Source organism: Heterodontus francisci, chromosome 6 (assembly GCF_036365525.1).
Source record: "Heterodontus francisci isolate sHetFra1 chromosome 6, sHetFra1.hap1, whole genome shotgun sequence".
Lineage (NCBI taxonomy): Eukaryota > Metazoa > Chordata > Chondrichthyes > Heterodontiformes > Heterodontidae > Heterodontus > Heterodontus francisci.
This window is the reverse complement of record NC_090376.1, coordinates 61,076,091-61,096,124: the sequence shown is the minus strand read 5'-3', so window position 1 is coordinate 61,096,124 and position 20,034 is coordinate 61,076,091. Positions and strand designations below refer to the sequence as shown.

General features: G+C 40.3%; 1 protein-coding gene across 2 annotated transcripts in view; it reads left to right on the top strand.

Moving 5' to 3' along the window:
• dync2h1 (dynein cytoplasmic 2 heavy chain 1) overlaps nucleotides 1-20,034 on the top strand; it is an 836,995-nt gene that overhangs the window by 135,919 nt on the left and 681,042 nt on the right. For both annotated transcript variants that reach the window (XM_068033753.1, XM_068033752.1), the window contains exons 30-34: nucleotides 2,590-2,702; nucleotides 2,794-2,913; nucleotides 7,725-7,875; nucleotides 16,624-16,829; nucleotides 19,748-19,930. In XM_068033753.1, coding sequence (XP_067889854.1) covers nucleotides 2,590-2,702; nucleotides 2,794-2,913; nucleotides 7,725-7,875; nucleotides 16,624-16,829; nucleotides 19,748-19,930 — 773 coding nt within the window. The remainder of the gene's footprint in view (nucleotides 1-2,589; nucleotides 2,703-2,793; nucleotides 2,914-7,724; nucleotides 7,876-16,623; nucleotides 16,830-19,747; nucleotides 19,931-20,034) is intronic.

The window sequence follows — 20,034 nt, the reverse complement described above, 5'->3', positions numbered from 1 at the left end:
TAGAAGTGAGTTTAAAAATGTAGTGCATGTTTATAAAAAATACATTTTAAAGAAAAGCATTTGGGGAAGTATGTTCAAATCCATGCCCATCTTTCCTGCAACTCCATGTTTGAATCTCCCCAATCATCACTGAAGCGGCCTTAATCAAAGTCACAAATGACCTTCTCTGCGTTTGTGATATTGTGCACTATTCTTCCTTGTCGTTCATCCTCTAATGCTTCCATTGTCCAACTGAATGGGACTCCCTTGCTTGGTTCCACCCTTAATGATCTGGTCATAGCCAGATCATTTTCAGCAATGGCTTCTCTTCCTGCCCCTATACATGACTTCTGGAGTCCCTCAAGAATCTTCTTTTTCCCCCTCCTCTTCCTCATCTACGCTGTGCTCCTTGGTGACATCATCGGAAGGCATGGTCAGGTTCCATATTTACAGATGACACTCATTTCTACTTTTCCACCACCTTGCACAACCCCTCCACTACCCCTCTAGTCTTGGATAAAGTCTCGGTCTCAGGTTGAACCAGATTCTTCAGAACTTCAGGTTTTTTTTTTGACCCCAAGTTGACCCGATCCTGTATACTCTTCACTGCAAAGACTTCCTACTTCTAATCCGTAACATCACCTGTCTCTGCCCCTGCCTTAGCCCACTCTGCCAAAACCCTTGAGCATGCATTTATTACCTCCAAACTCGACCTGTCCAGTATTCTGCTAAGCTTATTGAAAACTTTGTAGCTCGTTTCCAAATCTGCATCAAGCCGCACTCACCCACCATCCCCATGTTCACTGACCTATATTGGCTCCCGACCCCTCAGTTCCTCAAATTAAAATTCTCATCCTTGAATTCAAATCCAGTCATGGCCTCACCTCTCCCTTTCTCTATAACCTTGCATAACCTTCTGGGAACTCTGTGCTCCTTCAATTGTCGTCTTGTGCAACCCTCACTTTCTTCGCTCCACCATTGGCGGCTGTGCCTTCAAGGGTCTAGGTCATTACCGATGATGCTCTCAGCCTGAAGCTCTGCAGTTCCCTTCCTAAACCTTTCTGTATTCCACGTCTCACCCTCCTTTAAAATCTTTCAATAAATGTACCTTTTTGGCCAAGCTTTTAGTTACCTTAGCAAATATTCTCATTCTCAAACTTAATTTTTTTTTTTTGATTATGCCTTGGGATGCTTTTCTATGCTAAAGGCTCAATATAAATTGCAACTGCTGCTGCTGCTGCAGTTGATGTTATTGATTGATGGGATTGAGACTAAGTTAGAAGGAAAGACTGCATAATTCTGACCGTTTTCACCTTGAAAGGAGGTGACCGGGCCATTTTATACAAGTATCTAAGATATTGTATACGATTGAGTAATAGATCCTAAAAATATTCAAGCTAATCTGTGAAACTAGGAAGGGAGACAACACTTTAAAAGCAGTTCAAGGCAAATTTAAGATTGTGTCAGAAAGGTTTTCAAACAAAAATTGATCAACACATGGAATGGATATCTTGAAGGAGTAATGGAGGCAAAACCCACACTGTGATAGGGAAGGACTGTTGGGACTTTTAATAAGATGAGTTAAAATTGGTTCTACAATTTTTCTCATCTTGTGATATTGTGATCTTGTAAAGTGATTCAAATGTTTTGTGGAATTTAGAAAATAATTAAATGAAGAGCTTTTATGCTAATAAAAGCAAAGAGATTCTTAGAATAAGTGAAAATTCTATGGCTGATGCGACATGTTTTGTTCTTTATAAAATAAATTCAGTGAAAATGATTTGCTTAATCACAATGTTTTTGAGATTGAGATTCTTGTGCTTTAGTGCAAGATGCTCCTTATTTAAAGAAGGATGTGAATGTGTTGGAGAGGGTTCAGAGGAAGTTTACTACATTGATACCTGGAATGGGCAGGTTGTCTTATGAGGAAAGGTTGGACAGACTGGGCTTGTTTTCTCTGGAGTTTAGAAGAGTGAGGGGAGACTTGATTGAAGCTTATAAGATCTTGAACGGTCTTGACAGGGTGGATGGGAGGGGATGTTTCCTCTTGTGGGTGAGTCCAGAACTAGGGGACACTGTTTGAAAATTAGAGGTTGCCCTTTTAGGACAGACGAGAAGACATTTTTTCTCTCAGGGTTGTGTGACTTTGGAATTCTCTGCCTTAGAAGGCGGGGTCATATTTTTAAGGCAGAGGAAGATAGATTCTTGTTAGGCAAGGGTATCAAAGGTTATCGGGGGTAGATGGGAGTGTGGAATTTGAGACAGAAACAGATCAGCCATGATCTTGTTAAATAGTGGAGCAGGCGCAACAGCCTGAATGGCCTACTTCTCCTAATACGTAGGGTCGTAAGATGAAAATTAATTAATTGAAGACTTCAGTAGCATAGCTTAGTAATAAAATATTATAAACATTACTTAAGCACTGTGTGGGCAACAATTGAGACAAACTTGTGTCCTCCTGCACTTGGTTACTACATTACCTGTGACCACGATTTATTCAAATATACAGAAAATAGTGCCAATTTCATTTGCAAATGACATAGTTTTCATACTTTGATCAATTTTGCAAATTTAACATTGACTGTATTATTGATTTATGGTTATTTCCAGGAATTAACAGTGTGGATTTTGATGAAGATTTCCAACACATTATTGCAATGAAGTCTTTGGATGGTGAAGTTGTGCCTTTGAAAAGCAGCATTCTCGTTACAGATGATGTTGAGGTGATAACATTTTGACTATGTGAAGAATAATGCAAAATCTAATCAATCTTTATTTTTGTGGATCCAACCAGTATTCTGTTGTGTTTGCCAGGTTTGGCTGAATAATTTAGCTGAAGTGATGAAAGAAACTCTGAAGCACTTGTTGGTTGAGTGCATTGCTGCTTGGAAACAATCACAAGGTGCCATTGATCCATCACGTTTTCCATCACAGGTACTGTACATGTTTACTCATTAATGTCCCAGTCTGCCTGTGTCTTAAAATTTTTCTACAGTAAGAAAAATACTATAAACTGATGGCAGACATAATACATGGTGATGGTTTCAACAATTCCTGAAAAAGTACTATTTTGCAATTCTAAATAAAACGTATTGATTGTTACATTGAAAGTTTGTGATATAAATTGATTGTAGTTTTCTCTGTACTCTCTACACATAATTTCTCAATAAACATAGTGTTACGACCAGGTGAGAAAGAGGTCTAGGGTTCCCTTTCAGCCTTCACCTGGTCTTACTGTAACAGGGTTTAATTTTAAACACACTATTTTTAGCTCCCCCTTGATGAATCCTTGTTCACCATTTTCCAATTATAGGGCAAAGAAATGAGGTCATCTTAGGTTTAAAGAAGAAAAGTTGAAATTTATTAAACCTTAAACATAAACTCTAATATGGTTAACGCCTACGGGTATACGATGCACCCACGCTAGCATGCACACGTAATACACACATGCAAATAGGGACAGAAAAGAGCAGAAGAAAATTAAAATGGAGAGGTTTAAGGCAGTCTGTAAAGGGGGTTTCTTGTTACTATTTCTATGTTTCCAGCTTGTCTTAGAGTCCTTGATTGTCGATAGCTCTTACTTTTCGTTGGGGCCCAGTATTCTTCTTAAACCTTGTTCATTGTAGGAGACTTTTCTCTCTTGGGGTTCATATGTCTTCAATGGTTTCTGAAACTGGTGAGAGCGAGATGAGAACAGACAGGAGAGAGGTGTTGTCAGTCCAAGAGAAAACAGCCTTCTGATTTCAAATTCCTTGTTGGAAGCTCAAATTCAAAAAAACTCCAACAGTCAGTCAGTCATCTGACCAAACTGCCCAACCATGTCTGTTTGCATATTCGGCCATCTTCGTAGTTAACCTGGATTGTTTCAAAGTCTGGTAATAAAAAGTCCATTGTGAATTAAATTGGAGCAGGGAATAGCTCCTTTATCCTTTTGAAGTACATGTCTGTTCATAGGCTAATGTCTCTCTCCAGCCAAAGTCTCCAATTGTTTTTTAAAGCATGTTCTTTCTTTACCATCTACAGTTTAAAATCAATGTTCATGTGACAAAATTAATTTTCCTCATTCTTGGCAGGTGGGGGGCTTGCCTGATACCTCCACACCCTGGGGAACGAAATGCGATTTGAAGAAAAATGTCACATTTCATTACAGGGTTTAAGAGAAATATAAGATACAGAAAGAAAAACCATGCATTTCTCTCATTCATTTCCATTCATTCACCGATCTTAAAGCTGGGTGCAAGGGCTGCTTTAATTTTCCCTTTTTTTCCGAAGGAGAGTTAGTAGTGGGCGGGTCTATCCTGAACTCTGAGTTATGCAAAGACTTTTGACTTCAGGGGATGGGTGGTTCCCTTTTCCTCTTACTGTGGGGGGAGGATTCTTTGTCACTCTCCCCTTTGTTCTCTGGGACACCCCTACCTGTAGCTATTTGTGCGGACTTGACTGCACTCTCCTGTGACACTTCGACTAGGTGAGCCATCACCCTCACGGTTTCTGTGCCCCTTAGAGGTCTCTCCTTGTCTCTTCAGGTACCTGTAAATGCTGTTAGCAACTTTGGTGGGGTGCTTCTAGAGTCTGCATTTACATAGGAGGATGTGGGGTCTACCTTTTCAAATTTTTTGGGGTTGGTTGACCGGACAGTAGGGGTTTTCATTCCAGAACGTCCTTTAATCTGCCCGTTTGAGCACTTTTTCCCCTTCTCTTTCTAAACTTTTGCCAGCCGTGTGCTTGCCTGTCCCCTTTTGTTCTCAGCGGGGGTCCCTTACAGTTCACCAGCCCTTTGCTGGAGGGTCCTCCTAACACCAGTACAGGGTGTAGGGATGCAGGTTTCACAGCAGGTTGGGGTTTCCCCTCAACCTGGCACATGTGGCCACTCCTGCAGTACTCCACCACATCTTTGAGGATTTTTGGCCAGTCAAACAGCTGTCTTATGCCAGCTTTGGTCTTTTGTACACCGGCATGCACAGCCACTGTGGTCTCGTGGGCTCGTTTTAATATTTCTCCCCGGTAGCTCTGTGGCACCACTAACTGATGAACTACTGTCTACTCCTTGCCCTAAGGTCTGTGAGGAGAACTCCATTTCTTCTTCAGTACCTCATTCTTTAAATAGTAGAAGTCAGGGACTCCCTCTGCTTCACTTTCAGACTGGGCAGCCTGTGCTAACTCTCGCAATACTGTGTCGGCACGCTGAGCCTTAGCAAGGGAAAATTTATTTATTCATTCCCTGGTTCTCCTAACGTTCCAAAGAAAGTCTCGGACAGGCAGACCTCATGGTCATTTGCCTGCAGTGCCAATTCAGTCTCCTCTAGGGGAGCTGGTTTGATCATGGCCTGATCCACTACACATTGAGTGAAACTGCAGGGGATCATCTCCTGCCACTGCCCTGTCTCTCTGACCCCCTGCAGTCTTTCTTTCACCACTGGTGGGGCTACCACCTGTACCCCCGCCAGATCATTACCAGGAGCAGGTCAACCCAGTCCACAGGCAAACTAGGGACAATCCCTTCGGTCACCGGTCCCGAAACTAGGTCTCACTCCAGGTGCACCCGGTGTACAGGAACAGACATACACTGCCCTCCAATATCATTCACCACCATTTTGGTGTTCACTGCGCTCTCTGTAGGGAAAGGTCAGGCCTTTACCAGTAAAAGGGATCTAGTTGCCCCTGTGTCCCTGAGAATCACTATGGGCTTGCTGGCCCCACTCGAAAGGTATGGGGTTACTTTCCTTTCAGGCACAAAATCCTGATAACCATCAAGAATCCTATTAACTTTTCCTGTACTGGCCATAGTAGGATTCCTCTGTTGCACTTACTGCAGTTAAAGCTACAGCTTGTTCTGTGTTTTCCATCAGGGTCCTGTCTTCACTGAGCGAGTGTGCCATGATTAACCCTACTGGTTTTTCCTATAGCTTCCAGAAATCAGCTTTTAAATGCCCTGCTTTATTAAAGTGGAAGCACACAGATCTCTGGGTCTCACTTTTGCTCATAGCACTTTCCTTTTTGGTTGGAGGAGGGCCTCCTGTGTCTCCTGCTTTCCTTTCTCTCCCAGGACTGCCTGTGCAGAGATCACCTTCCCACCCTTTGTCCTTTTTGGATTTGTGGAGGTGATTTGGAAAGGTTCTCCCCTGTGAAACCGACTTATAAATTAAAGCAAACTCATCGGCCAGTAAGGCCGCTTGCCGGGCTCTCTCAACCTGCTGCTCCTCTACATGGGTCTTTATTGAGAGTGGGAGAGAGTTTTTAAATTCTCCTAACAGGACTACTTCTCTGAGAGTCTCATAACTGAGCTGTATTTTTAAAGCTCTCCGCTTCAATGGTTTCCGAAGCTGGTGAGAGCGAGATGAGAGCAGACAGGAGAGAGGTGTTGTCATTCCAGGAGAAAACAGTCAATGTTCATGTGGCGAAATAAATTTTCCTCATTCTTGGCAGGTTTGCCTGTCAATAGTAATATCTGTTGTTCCTTTGATAGGAACATCAGTGTACATAATTGACTCTAAGCTTAATAAGAGTTTGCTTCAGCACTGTCAATTGCCATTAGCAGAAAAAAACAAATCTAAAACTGATGTTGGGACTCAAGACATCAGTTATGAGCAAGTAGAGTTTTGTTGTCATGATCTGATATTCTCTAAGCATATTGATCAGATTACGAGTTTGCAGTTATTCTTCTTGTGATTTGGGGCTTTCTCCCAAAAATTTTAAAATGGTCACTGAAATAATAGTTTCCATAAATCGATTGAGTCTCCTATGAACTTAGTGTTGTGAATGGAATAGCATACCACAGGATCAACAATCATTATTTATTTTACAACTGAATGACCAGAAACTACATAATATGTCCACCACACACTCTGTTTCTCAAAAAGGTGGAAAATAGCGCACCTTTAGGCTAAAACGAACATTTATTAATGCAAGATAATTATTCAGAAGCAGATAAATACAGCAAGGTTCTGATGGTACAAATGCGTAGAAAACAATTAGGGTTTAATTTACAAACTACTAAAATAATTTTCTCAGAATATATTTCATACAGGATTCGATAATCTACAAGACTTTTCAGGTAAGAGCAGTATTTAATCTTCTTTCTAATGTACTGCTTGCATTTGGGTGAGACAATTATTCCTGCAATCACAGAACTTTTAGATAGCAATTTAGACTCTGCTGGAGCTGAACTCATGATATTGAATACTAAATTAAAGATACTAAGGAAAATGTGTTCGTGTGTGTGCTTGTGTGTGTATAGAACCCAAAAGGTCCCTGAGTAAAGAGATGTGTGCCAGTTAAGTTCAAAGACACAAAGTTGTATCCTATGCATTAAGTTACATGTATTGCTTTATGTCTTATGTAGGCCTTGTATATCAATTAATGCTTTGACCAAATATAATTAGATTAGCACCTACAGATCAAAGAACCTACCTTGGTGCTTGCGGACAGCTGGGCTTTAGGTTTCATGTTGTAGCTTAGTAAAGAAAGACTGCTTCCATCAACCCGAACTAGTCCTAAAACAGATTTAACTTGAACATTCAAATTAATGTATTTTTAAAAATATATAATCCTGAATTAACACTCTGCTTTTATCACACTCTTTGTGAAGTTAAATCTGAGCAATCTTGCTTACTAATTCATTTTCATTTTGAGGCCTAATTATGTTTTATTGGTTAGGAACATATGAAATCTGGGTGTTTTGGAGTATGCTTATTTTTCTAACTTTTTCTGCATTTATAAATGTTTCAATGCTGTTCTGTTCTCAGATCCTTTGTTTGGCTGAACAGATTCAATTTACTGAAGAAGTTGAAAATGCCATAAGAAAACACAGCTTACAACAACTAGATGTAGAACTGATGGCAAAATTGGAAAACTACACAAGTATAGACTCTTATAGTGTGGAAGCTGGGAATGCTGGTAAGGATCCACTGTCAATGCTTGGATATAACTTGCATGGATAGTTGTTAGTTACCGTTTTCTACAAATGCAAATGTAAACAATTCTTCAGATTTTGATCATTAATAACTGGAGATTGATAAATTGAACTAATTACTTCCATCATCAGTCATTCTACTTTAATGTAAAGCCCATGAAGGTTCACAAAGTTCTGTTTTTATGTAATAGTTCCAGTTACTTTACTTTGCTGTGTAATTAGTTCCTCCTATGCAATCAGTGTTTTCAATTATTACATGCTGTGGTTTTATGGTCCAATTTGTTTCCATGCATGTAACATTCAGAAGTGACTGCGTGCACTGGACACAGCAGACGTAATGGGCCTTGATAACATCCTGGCTGTAGTGCTGAATAGCTGCGCAAAAAAGCGAGCTGCTCTTAGAGCCCAGCTGTTTTCAGTAGCTAGTACAGTACTGGTATCTATTTGTTGAGGTATGGCCTATCTACAAAAGCAAGCTAAATCAAACCTGGCCAGCTACCGTCCTATCCGCCTTCTCCCAATCACGAGTGAACAGATGGAACTGGTCATTGACAGTGCTGTCAAGCAGCACCTATTAACCAATAACGTGCTTACCAACATTTACTTGGATTCTGCCAGAATTACTTGGCTAGTAACCTCATCACATTTACATATGGATGGAAGAGCTAAATGCCAGTATAAGTGAGAGTAGCTGCCCTCGACATCAATGCAACAATTCAGTGAATAGGGCACCAAGGAGCCCTAGCAAAACTGAAGTCAGTGGGGGTCAAAGGGAAAACTCTGCAGTGGCTGAGTCATACCTCACACATGGATAATGGTTATGTAGTTGGAGGCCAATTGTTGCAGCCTCAAATATCATTGTCGAGTTCTTCAGGAAAGCTGCTTCAGCAACCTTACATTATTATACGATAAGGGGTGGAGCAGTTGGCTGTAGATATGAGTGTTTAGCTCCATTCATATTTCTCCGATAATGAAGTGACCTCAAGAAGGTCTGGATGGCAGCCGTGCTTTGGCAAATGAGTGGCAAATAACACGCATACCACATAAGTGCCAGTTGATGGCCAGATTGAACAAGAGAAAGCCTAACCATCTTCCCATGACCTTCAAAAGCACTAGCATTGTCATTCCCCCACCATCAACATCTTGGGTTCTGGTCACAGACCTGAAACGTTAACTCTGTTTCTCTCTTCACAGATGCTGCCAGACCTGCTGAGTATTTCCAGCACTTGCTGTTTTTATTTCAGATTTCCAGCATCCGCTGTATTTTGCTTTTATTTTCAAGGAAAATGTTGTAGATGCCAAGTCTAGCTGTAACAAATGTGTGGATGAAGATTTCAGCAGCCGATGAGCTGAGGCAGGGGCAGAGGTTCTTGTTATGGAGGTGGAAGTTGGCGGTTTTAGTGGTGGAGTAGAAATGTGGTCAGAAGCTCATCTCTGGGTCATGTATGACACCAAGATTGTGATCGGACTGGTTCAGCCTCTGTTGCTAGTGAGGGGGAGAGAGTCAGTGGCTAGGAAGAAGAGATTGAAGTGATTTATGACTTTAACCCCTTATAGGGACTAAACCAAATCAGGAGTACAACCCTATGAATCTCCTATCATCAAGTTCAAACCAGACAAATTCTCATAGACTTATTTGGTTCCAAAGAATTGGACTAGCTTTCCCTCAAAGAATGAAAACCAACAGAGAATATTACCATCTTTTGGATAGCCTATTTTTAATAATACTTAGTAGCTTTGGTGGGCATCCAATCTTTTCTAGCAGTCTGAAGAGACCACGTCTGCTGACGAGGTCAAAGGCTTTGGTGAGATCAATGAAAGCAATGTAGAGGGGCATCTGTTGTTCATGGCATTTTCCATGACAATATGAAAAGCACAATTCAACATGGTGGCTCCTCATCAGAGCCCTTTCCTATCCTGAGTGGCGTGAAACAGGGCTGTGTTCTCGCACCCACACTTTTTGGGATTTTCTTCTCCCTGCTGCTTTCACATGCGTTCAAATCCTCTGAAGAAGGAATTTTCCTCCACACTATATCAGGGGGCAGGTTGTTCAACCTTGCCCGTCTAAGAGCGAAGTCCAAAGTACGGAAAGTCCTCATCATGGAACTCCTCTTTGCTGACGATGCTGCTTTAACATCTCACACTGAAGAGTGCCTGCAGAGTCTCATCGACAGGTTTGCGGCTGCCTGCAATGAATTTGGCCTAACCATCAGCCTCAAGAAAACGAACATCATTGGGCAGGACGTCAGAAATGCTCCATCCATCAATATTGGCGACCACGCTCTGGAAGTGGTTCAAGAGTTCACCTACCTAGGCTCAACTATCACTAGTAACCTGTCTCTCGATGCAGAAATCAACAAGCGCATAGGAAAGGCTTAAACTGCTATGTCCAGACTGGCCAAGAGAGTGTGGGAAAATGGCGCACTGACACGGAACACAAAAGTCCGAGTGTATCAGGCCTGTGTCCTCAGTACCTTGCTCTACGGCAGCGAGGCCTGGACAACGTATGTCAGCCAAGAGCGACGTCTCAATTCATTCCATCTTTGCTGCCTCCGGAGAATACTTGGCATCAGGTGGCAGGACCGTATCTCCAACACAGAAGTCCTCGAGGCGGCCAACATCCCCAGCTTATATACCCTACTGAGTCAGCGGCGCTTGAGATGGCTTGGCCATGTGAGCTGCATGGAAGATGGCAGGATCCCCAAAGACACATTGTACAGCGAGCTCGCCACTGTTATCAGACCCACCAGCCGTCCATGTCTCCGCTTTAAAGACGCCTGCAAACGTGACATGAAATCCTGTGACATTGATCACAAGTCGTGGGAGTCAGTTGCCAGCGTTCGCCAGAGCTGGCGGGCAGCCATAAAGGCGGGGCTAAAGTGTGGCGAGTCGAAGAGACTTAGTAGTTGGCAGGAAAAAAGACAGAGGCGCAAGGGGAGAGCCAACTGTGCAACAGCCCCGACAAACAAATTTCTCTGCAGCACCTGTGGAAGAGCCTGTCACTCTAGAATTGGCCTTTATAGCCACTCCAGGCGCTGCTTCACAAACCACTGACCACCTCCAGGCGCTTATCCATTGTCTCTAGAGATAAGGAGGCCAAAGAAGAATTTTTTTAAATAATTATGGCTAAATCATAAATATTCCAGATATTATAAGGGTCTGGGAACTTTCTTCAATACGTATCTCTCCACTTAAAGAGACACAGAGAGGGGGTTCTTTGTAGTTTTATACAGAATGCTACATGAAACAATTTATTAATTTTAATAGATTTATTAAATAGTTAAACATGCAATACACATCTAAGTGGATATGTATAATACAATATCAAATATTACTAAAAGATATCACACATAATCTTAATTCTAGCATAGAATCCAAAAGTTTAACCCTTATAATGTTACAGCAAAATATCTTAGAATATCCAGAATATCCATCAAAATTTAAAGTCAACTTTTTACCTTAAATTCCCCATAGTTGAAAAGCATTGTTGAGGATTCAACACTTCTATTCAACACTTCTAACCTTTGCTTCAAAACCTCTCACATTTAGACTGTTTCTGAAGTGTCATCTGACTTTTAGCATATTAATGTTACCTTCCTGTGTGTGGTTATCCTGCTTTTAAAATCCATATCTTTAACTACCATCTCCACTTAATGTTTTACTGGAATTCACTTGCTCTTGAAGTTGTGAGCATTTATCTGGTCAAAATGTTTATAATTGTGTTTATTTGACCTCTTGTTCTTGTAAGTCCATTCCATTTATTGTTTTATTATCTATAATTGCCCTTTCCGTGGCACCCCAAAGCAACCTTTGGAGCAGACCTGTCTGCATCTACCACCCCACAAACCAATTAAGTTTATTGCTACCTCTTACTGATGTCACACAGGATATTTCAATGTGTGTGTTTATCTTCCAAGCCCCTGACAACAGAGACACAAATGGATGTCCCAATTTGTTTCAGGCTCATAACAGGGACCTTGAAATTTTTTAACTCTACCTTCTTAAAGGGGGATGCCAGTGAGTTTTGAAAACCAGACCATTTATTCAATCTTTAATTCTGAAAGGTATAATATTTTAACTATTTCTAAATTCTACCTAATTAAGCCTATTATACCTATATTCCATCACAAGGTTATGGTGGGCGTTGAAGGCAATGACTTTGGTTTTCCCAATATTTAGTTGGAGGAAATTTCTGTTTGTCCATTACTGAATGTCAGACAAGCAATGCAACAAACCAGAGACACTGAAAGGGTTGAGATAAGTGGTGGTGAGGTAGAGCTGGATGTTGTCAGCATACATGTGGAACCTGTCGTGTTTTTGGATGATGTGGTCGAGGGGGCAGCACGTAGATGAGAAATAGGAAGGCGTCAAGGATATATTTTTAGGGACTCGAGGTAATGTATGGAAACTAGAGTAGCAGGTGTTCACGAACAGTGCCTGACACCGAAATGACTGCTCACATCCAGTCCCTGAACCGTGACACCATTTGCTGCTTTAGCACAAAATATTACAAGCAGCAGCTAAAGAGCTACTTGCAATATGCAGAAGAATGTAAAATGGGCTCATTTTTCATTTTGAAGTATGCTTTCTTTTTGGCTATTTTAAGTTTCACAGCGCTCTTGCGTTTGATAACTACCTTCCTTACTCTGACTAAAATTTTACAGCAACAGTTTTGTTCAAATTAACAGATAGCAACATAAGAGCATAGGAATATAAGAGCAGGAGTAGGCTATTCAACCCATCAAGTCTGCTCTACCATTCAGTTAGATCATGGCTGATCATCTACCTCAAAACCACTTTCCCCCACTATCCCTATATCCCTTGATGTCATCAATATCCAGAAATCTATCGATTTCTGTCTTGAACATGCTCAATGATTGAGCTTCCATAGCCTTTTGGGGTAGAGAATGCCAAAAATACACCACCCTCTGAGTGAAGAAATTCCTCCTCATCTCAGTTTTCAATGGCCTACCCCTTATTCTGAGACTGTGTCCCCTGGTCCTAGACTCACCAGCCAGGGGAAGCATCCTATCTACATTACCCTGTCAGGCCCTGTAAGAATTTTGTAAGTTTCAATGAGATCACTTCTGATTCTTCAAAACCCGAGAGAATACAAGCCCGATTTCCTCACTCTCCTCATAAGACAATCCCGCCATCCGAGGGATTAGTCTGATGAACCTCCATTGTACTCCCTCTATGGCAAGTATATCCTTCCTCAGATAAGGAGACCAAAACTCCAAAACAATACTCCAGATCTCACCAAAGCTCTATACAATTGCAGCAAATCATTTTTCTCTTGTACTCAAATCTGCTTGCGATAAAGGCCAACATACCATTTGCTTTCCTAATTGCTCGCTGCACCTGCATGCTAGCTTTTAGTGACTCATGAACAAGGACACCCAGGTCCCTTTGGACATTAACACTTCCCAATCGCTCACGATTTAAGAAATACTCTGTCTTTCTGTATATTCTACCAAAGTGGATAAATTCACACTTCTTCAACATTTTTTTTTATCTTTCATTCCTTTAGCCTGTCCAAGTCCCCTTGAAACCCCCTTGCATCCTCCTCACAACTTGCATTCCCACCTAGTTTTGTGTCATCAGCAAATCTGGAAATATTACATTTGGTTCCCACATCCAAATCATTTATGTAGATTGTGAACAGCTATGGCCCCAGCACTGATCCTTGCGGTACCCCACTAGTCACAGCCTGCCATCCTAAGAATGACCTGTTTATTCCTACTCTCTGTTTTCTGTCTGTTAACCAATTCTCAATCCATACCAGTTTATTACCCCCAAACTGATGTGCTCTAATTTTGTTTACTAACCTCCTTATCAAAAACCTTCTGAAGATCCAAATACACCACATCCACTGGTTCTCCTTTATCTATGCGACAAGTAACATCCTCAAAAAAAACTCCAACAGGCTTGTCAAACATGATTTCCCTTTCATAAATTCATGTTGACTCTGCTCAATTATATTATTTTCCAAGTGTCCAGTTATCACATCCTTTATAATAGATTCTAACATTTTCTCTACTAATGCGTCAAACTAACAGGCCTGAAGTTCCCCGTTTTCTCACTCCCTCTTTTCTTAAATAGTGGAGTTACATTTGCTTTTCCAGTCTGCAGGAACCTTCCAGAAACTATAGAATTTTGAAAGATAACCACCCATACATCCACAATCTTTATAGTCACCTCCTTCAATTCTCTGGGATGTAGTTCATCTGGTCCAAAGGGTTTATCAACCTTTAATCCAGTTAATTTTTCAAGTTCTACCTTGTTATTAATACTAATTTCTTTCAGTTCCTTATTTTCACAAGTCCCTTGGTTCCTTAGTATTTCTGGGAGATTTTCTGTATATTCCTCCGTGAAGACAGACACAAAGTAATTGTTTAGTTTCTCCGTCATTTCCCAATTCTCCATTATAAATTATTCTGTCTCCACCTGTAATGGACCCACATTTGTCCTTGCTAATCTTTTCCTTTTCACATACCTACAGTCCACCTTCATGTTTCTCGCTCGCTTGCATTCATATCCTCTTTTCCCTTTCTTTTATCAGTTTCTTGGTCATCCTTTGCTGGATTCTAAATTGCTGCCAATCCTTGGACTTACCACTTTTCCTGGCAACTTTATAAACCACTTCTTTTGATCTAATGCAATCTTTAACTTCATTTGTTAGCCACGGTTGATTCATCTTTCCTGTTGGATTTTTGTGTCTTAGAGGAATGCATATTTGTTGTAGACTCTGTAATACTTCTTTAAATGCCAGCCATTGCCTCTCTACTGTCAAATATTTTATTGTATTTTCCCAAACCACCATAGCCAACTTCATTGTTTCCTTTAATAATATCACTAATAATAGACATTTCATGTTTGTGCTTTGGGCCAGGGTTGTTCATGTTTCTGTCAATTAACACCCTCTCTGCACTAACTCTTTGTCTTTCAACACACCATTAACAAACCATTTGTCTTTGCTCCATAATCTTCTGGTCAGTTATTCTCCGTGACCCTCTGTCCTATCAACACCTTGCCCTTTATTATCTCTTGCCACACTCTCACTTTATTTGCTTAAAACCTATTACATTTCTGACATTTGCCACTTCTGATGAAGGGTTACTGACCTGAAAGATTAACTCTGCTTTGCTTTCCGCAGATGCTGCCAGACCTACTGAGTATTTCCAGCATTTCGTGTGTTTGTTTCAGATTTCCAGCATCTGCAGTATTTTGCTTTTATTATTATTCATAGTTTTCTTTGTTCAGATTTAAGACCCTTTTCAGAATGAACTATATCATTTTCAAACTTAATGCAAAATTCAATCATATAATGGTTACTATTTTCCAATGGCTTCTTTACAGCAAAGTTATTAATAAGCCCTTTCTCATTACATAATACCAGATCTAAAATAGCCCGATTCCTAGTTGGTTCTTTCATGTACTGCTCCAGAAACCCATCTCGTACACACTCCAGGAATTCATCCTCCACAGCATTAGTGCTTATTAGGTTTACACACTCTGTATGTAAATTGAGTAGCCCATTATTACTGTATTACCCATGTTACATGCACCGCTAATTTCCTGATTTATACTGTGTCCAATATTACCACTACTGTTTGGTGGCCTATAAACGACTCTCACCAACGTTTGCTACCCCTTGCTATTTCTTAGCTCCACTCAAACTGATTCTACATCTTGCTCCTTCATCCTAAGATCCTTCTCACTAATGTACTGATCTCGTCCCTTATTAAGAGCGCCAGTCCACTTCCTTTTCTTCTTTGCCTATCGTTCCCTAATGGCAAATATCCTTGAATATTCAGTTCCCAGTCTTGGTCACCCTGTAACCATGTCTCTGTAATGGCGATTAAATCATGCCCATTTACCTCTATTTGTGCCTTCAAAGTATCTACCTTGTTGTGAATTCTGCGTGCATTCAGATAGAGTGCCCTTAACTTTGTCTTTTTAACTTTATTCTGCATTCTGATCCGATTTGATGATTGCCTTTGCTTCGTCTGTCTTCTAATTCCGCTTGCTACTTTCCTACTTCCTGTTACCAGTTTTGCTTCGCTCCAATCTGAGCTCCTTCTCAGGTTCCCATCCACCTTCCAATTTAGTTTAAACCCTCCCCAACAGCACTAGCAAATCTCCCAAAATCTGGACCTCAAGCTACTGCAGCTGGTGACACTTCCTGCAGATGTGTCTGTCTAGGACGCATGGTGCGACCATGACTTCCCGCATGCCGCAGGATGTATATTCCACTCAGCCGAGCTGCCCTGCCATACCTCAACTTTACAAACTATTTATTATTAGTAGAATACTTGCCAGTTACTCACCAATCAGCTTTTTCCGCTGTACTGAAGTAAGAGTCAAATAATGGAAGCTGAAATAGGTAGAAAAAGAAAGGAACCTCTTTTTTTGCCCCCTTCCCCGAACTCCCTCACTCACCAAACTGCCAGCTTCATACTCTCTGCTAAACAACACTCCATGACAAGTTGCACTCCAGACCTCTGTATTTATACAGATTGTGTTTACACTGGTTTAACCTAATGTGCTCAATAAGAATAGAACTGTAGATGTTTACAGTGCAAAAAGAGGCTATTTGGCCCAGTGTTTCTGTGATACCTCTTTGCTGTTGCAATTCAAAACTAATCCTATGCTTGTTGTTTGGTTGACCTATATAAATTCTTATATGCTAGGCGAATTTTTGTATCTGAAGCCCTTTTTTGTGTTTTCAGATACTACTGTTTTGGAGTTGAAGCTCAAAGCCCTAATTCTTGACATCATTCACAATATAGAAGTGGTTAAACAATTGAATCAAGCGCAGATTTGCAACACTTCAGGCTGGGCTTGGAAGAAACAACTTCGGTTCTACATGAAACCAGACAATAACTGTTACATTCAAATGGTGGATGCAGAGTTCCAGTATACATATGAATACCAGGTGCTGCTTTATTGTGCTACAACTAACAATGCTCATAGTGCATCTATTTAGGATACTCTTTTTAGAGACATTTTATGTGGGTTTAGTCGGTAAGGAAGTCATAAACAATATGGAATACATTTTGCGAATCTCCACACGATGATGAGGTTATGGTATGCAGCCAGCACATATCAGATAATTGCAGGCACACAGCTTACAATTTTCTGATATGCGCAGTGTTATGACCCGGTGAGAAAGAGGTCTAGGGGTCCCTCTCAGCCTTCACCTGGTCTTACTGTAACAGGGTTTTATTTTAAACACACCGTGTTTTTAAGCTCCCTCTTGGTGAATCCTTGTTCACTAACTTCCAATTATAAGGCAGAGAAGCTAGCCAAACAGGTTTTCTTAGGTTTAAAGAGAAAAAGTTGAAACTTATTAAACTTGAACTTAAACTCTAATTTGGTTGATGCTTATGGATACACGACATGCCCACTCTGGCATGCATACGCGAGACACACATGCAAATAGAGACAGGAAAGAGCAGAAGAAAAAATAAAGTTGTATGGTTTGAGACAATATCTGAAGAGTTTTTGTTACGGTTCTTCAAGCTCACTGTAGTTCTTGATTGTAGATAGTTCTTGCTTTTTGTTGGGGTCCAGTATTGTTCTTGAATCTTGTTTGCTGTAGGAGACCTTTCTCTCTTGGGGTTCATGTGTCTTCAGTGGATTCAGAGGCTTGTGAGCAAGAGATGGGAGCAGAGAGGAGAGATCTTCTCAGTCCAGGAGCAAACCGTCTTTCTCAGTTCAAACTCTCTGTGGCTAATTCAAAAGACCCTGGAACAGCCAGTTAGTCATGTGACCAGCTGGCCTACCCATTCCTGGATTGTGTCACCTTAGCAGTCTGTGGAATGTTCCTCTTACACAAAACCTGGTGATCAAGGTCCATTGTGGGTTGATTGTGTCAGGGAATGGTCCTTTGTCCTTCCAAGCACAGTCTGTTAATATGCAGATATATTTTTCAGCCACGGCTCATCTGTTTAACAAGTCTTTTCCGCGCACATCAACAGTTTAAAATCAATGTTCGTGATAAAATTAATGTGCCTCATTCTTGCAGAGATCCTGTTGAAGGTATGCCTCTCAAGGTGTACCCTTGTGCACCAAAGCTAAATTCTGTTTATGGTATAAAGTTGCTGTAATATAATATGATTGCATGGGGTTAAAATGCAACTTTGGTATCTGTGGGTCTTGTCATGCAAAACGGCGATATAAGATTGCTAATCTGCGACTGCCCGTTTTGTGTTCCTGAACTTTATTCCCATATTTTCAATACATAGGTGGAGCTTATATCCCATTTTATTAGCTTTAAAGCTTATAATATGTCTGCAGAATTATTTAGTGTTCTGATGTCAGTCACTTTTTGGGGAAATTAAATGGAATATGTCGGAGTTTTATTTTAAATACTTTTGGTAAATTAAAAATTTCTTTAAATTGAAAACATGCAATTGTAGCAAATTATGTAGCTTGTTTTAGTTCTGCAGAAACTGATTATAAGTATAGATGCACATTCCAGTAAAATGGGGAAACTTATCGTGTCTCACAAAATGCTTCCTGTAGTTACCCCATTTTGTAAAATCAATTTCAACAGATTATTAGAAAGTTTTGTTTAACCAGAGTTAAAAAAAAATAAATGGCTGCATATGAAAATCATTTTCCCCCAAAAACTCCTGATGACACACCATGGCAAATATGAAATGTATGGACAAGAAAAAAAAAACAGCAGGCACACAAATACCTGTTCTCATCTTTATACCCACGCCACTCTTCCAACTTATACTAATGCAAGGCAAAACAATACATAGGTGGAAAAAATTGTGGCCAAGTTCTGTATAAATCTCTTGGCAAGGATGATTTCGGTGTGGATTCCCGCCATTTCCTCTGATGCCGAAGATCGTTTACAAGATCTAAGTGGAAAATTCAGCAGTAATTTTGGCAACCCAGTCCTAAGACTGAACCTTGACTGACCCATAGCAATTTTATATAGGTAAGCTCTCTTGCACATGGAAAGTCAGATTTGCTACAACTTTGTTCAGAGCTGTTGTTTGATGGCTTGATTCCTCAGAGGACCAGCTTAATTGTACAAGTATTTCTCACTTCAGTTGTTCATCGCAAAAGCATGTAACGCTACGTCAAAAATGCTGATCTGCTGATGTCAGGATAATCAATCGTTGTGCATGATTTTCTTCATTTTAAATCCTTTAAAATTAAAATTATTTTCTGTAGTTTGTTTGGAATTTGTTATTTATATGACTTTCGTGGTAAATTTGGTTGGAAAATATCTCTGAGTAAATTGAGAATACCTGAAAGTAAGCCGATTTATGAACAAAGGCTGGAAATATTAATTTAGCAATGTCTACCCGGGATCTGTGATAGACCTGTCAATCTGTTTTTGATGGAACTGATTGAGACAAGAATGTTACTGAGGACTCTAGGAGAGTTCCTTATTCTTCTTCAACATCCACTGAACCATTGGATTAGTGTCTCACTTCACTGTGACTTGATAAACTGAAGTTGTGATAGAACAGAAATTTCTGTGATGCTGCATTTAGTCCTTTCATGGGAAATAATCTTCATTCAGCAATACTTCTACTTCCAATAATATTTCCTTGTCTGCAATTTTAGTGGACATTTAAGATAAAAGGGTTAACTTCTGCTTTAACGTATTCAATAAAAATGTGTGAATGCATTAAGGCTTGACCTACCATTATTGCCAACAGCAATTTCTAGGTGATAATGTTCTAAGAAGTAACATGTATATCCTTAGTAATGTGCAAAAAAAGATTATGCCATAATAGAAGGGAAATCCAGTATGAAATAAACTATGTGATGAGAATATTTGTAAAATGTTTGTTAACAATAGGTTTTTTTTGAATTCTCTAATAGGGTAATGCTCCAAAGTTGGTTCATACTCCTCTAACAGACAAATGCTACCTGACTCTCACTCAAGCCATGAAAATGGGGCTTGGAGGAAACCCATATGGACCAGCTGGTACTGGCAAGACAGAGTCTGTGAAAGCACTAGGTGGCCTGTTTGGTAGGCAGGTCCTTGTTTTTAACTGTGATGAGGTAATTATTTAGAAGCTTTTTATTTTTGTTCCGTTTATATAATGCATTAGATACAAGTACATTATTGACAACAGGTATACAATCTTGCTGGTTTGAAGATGACC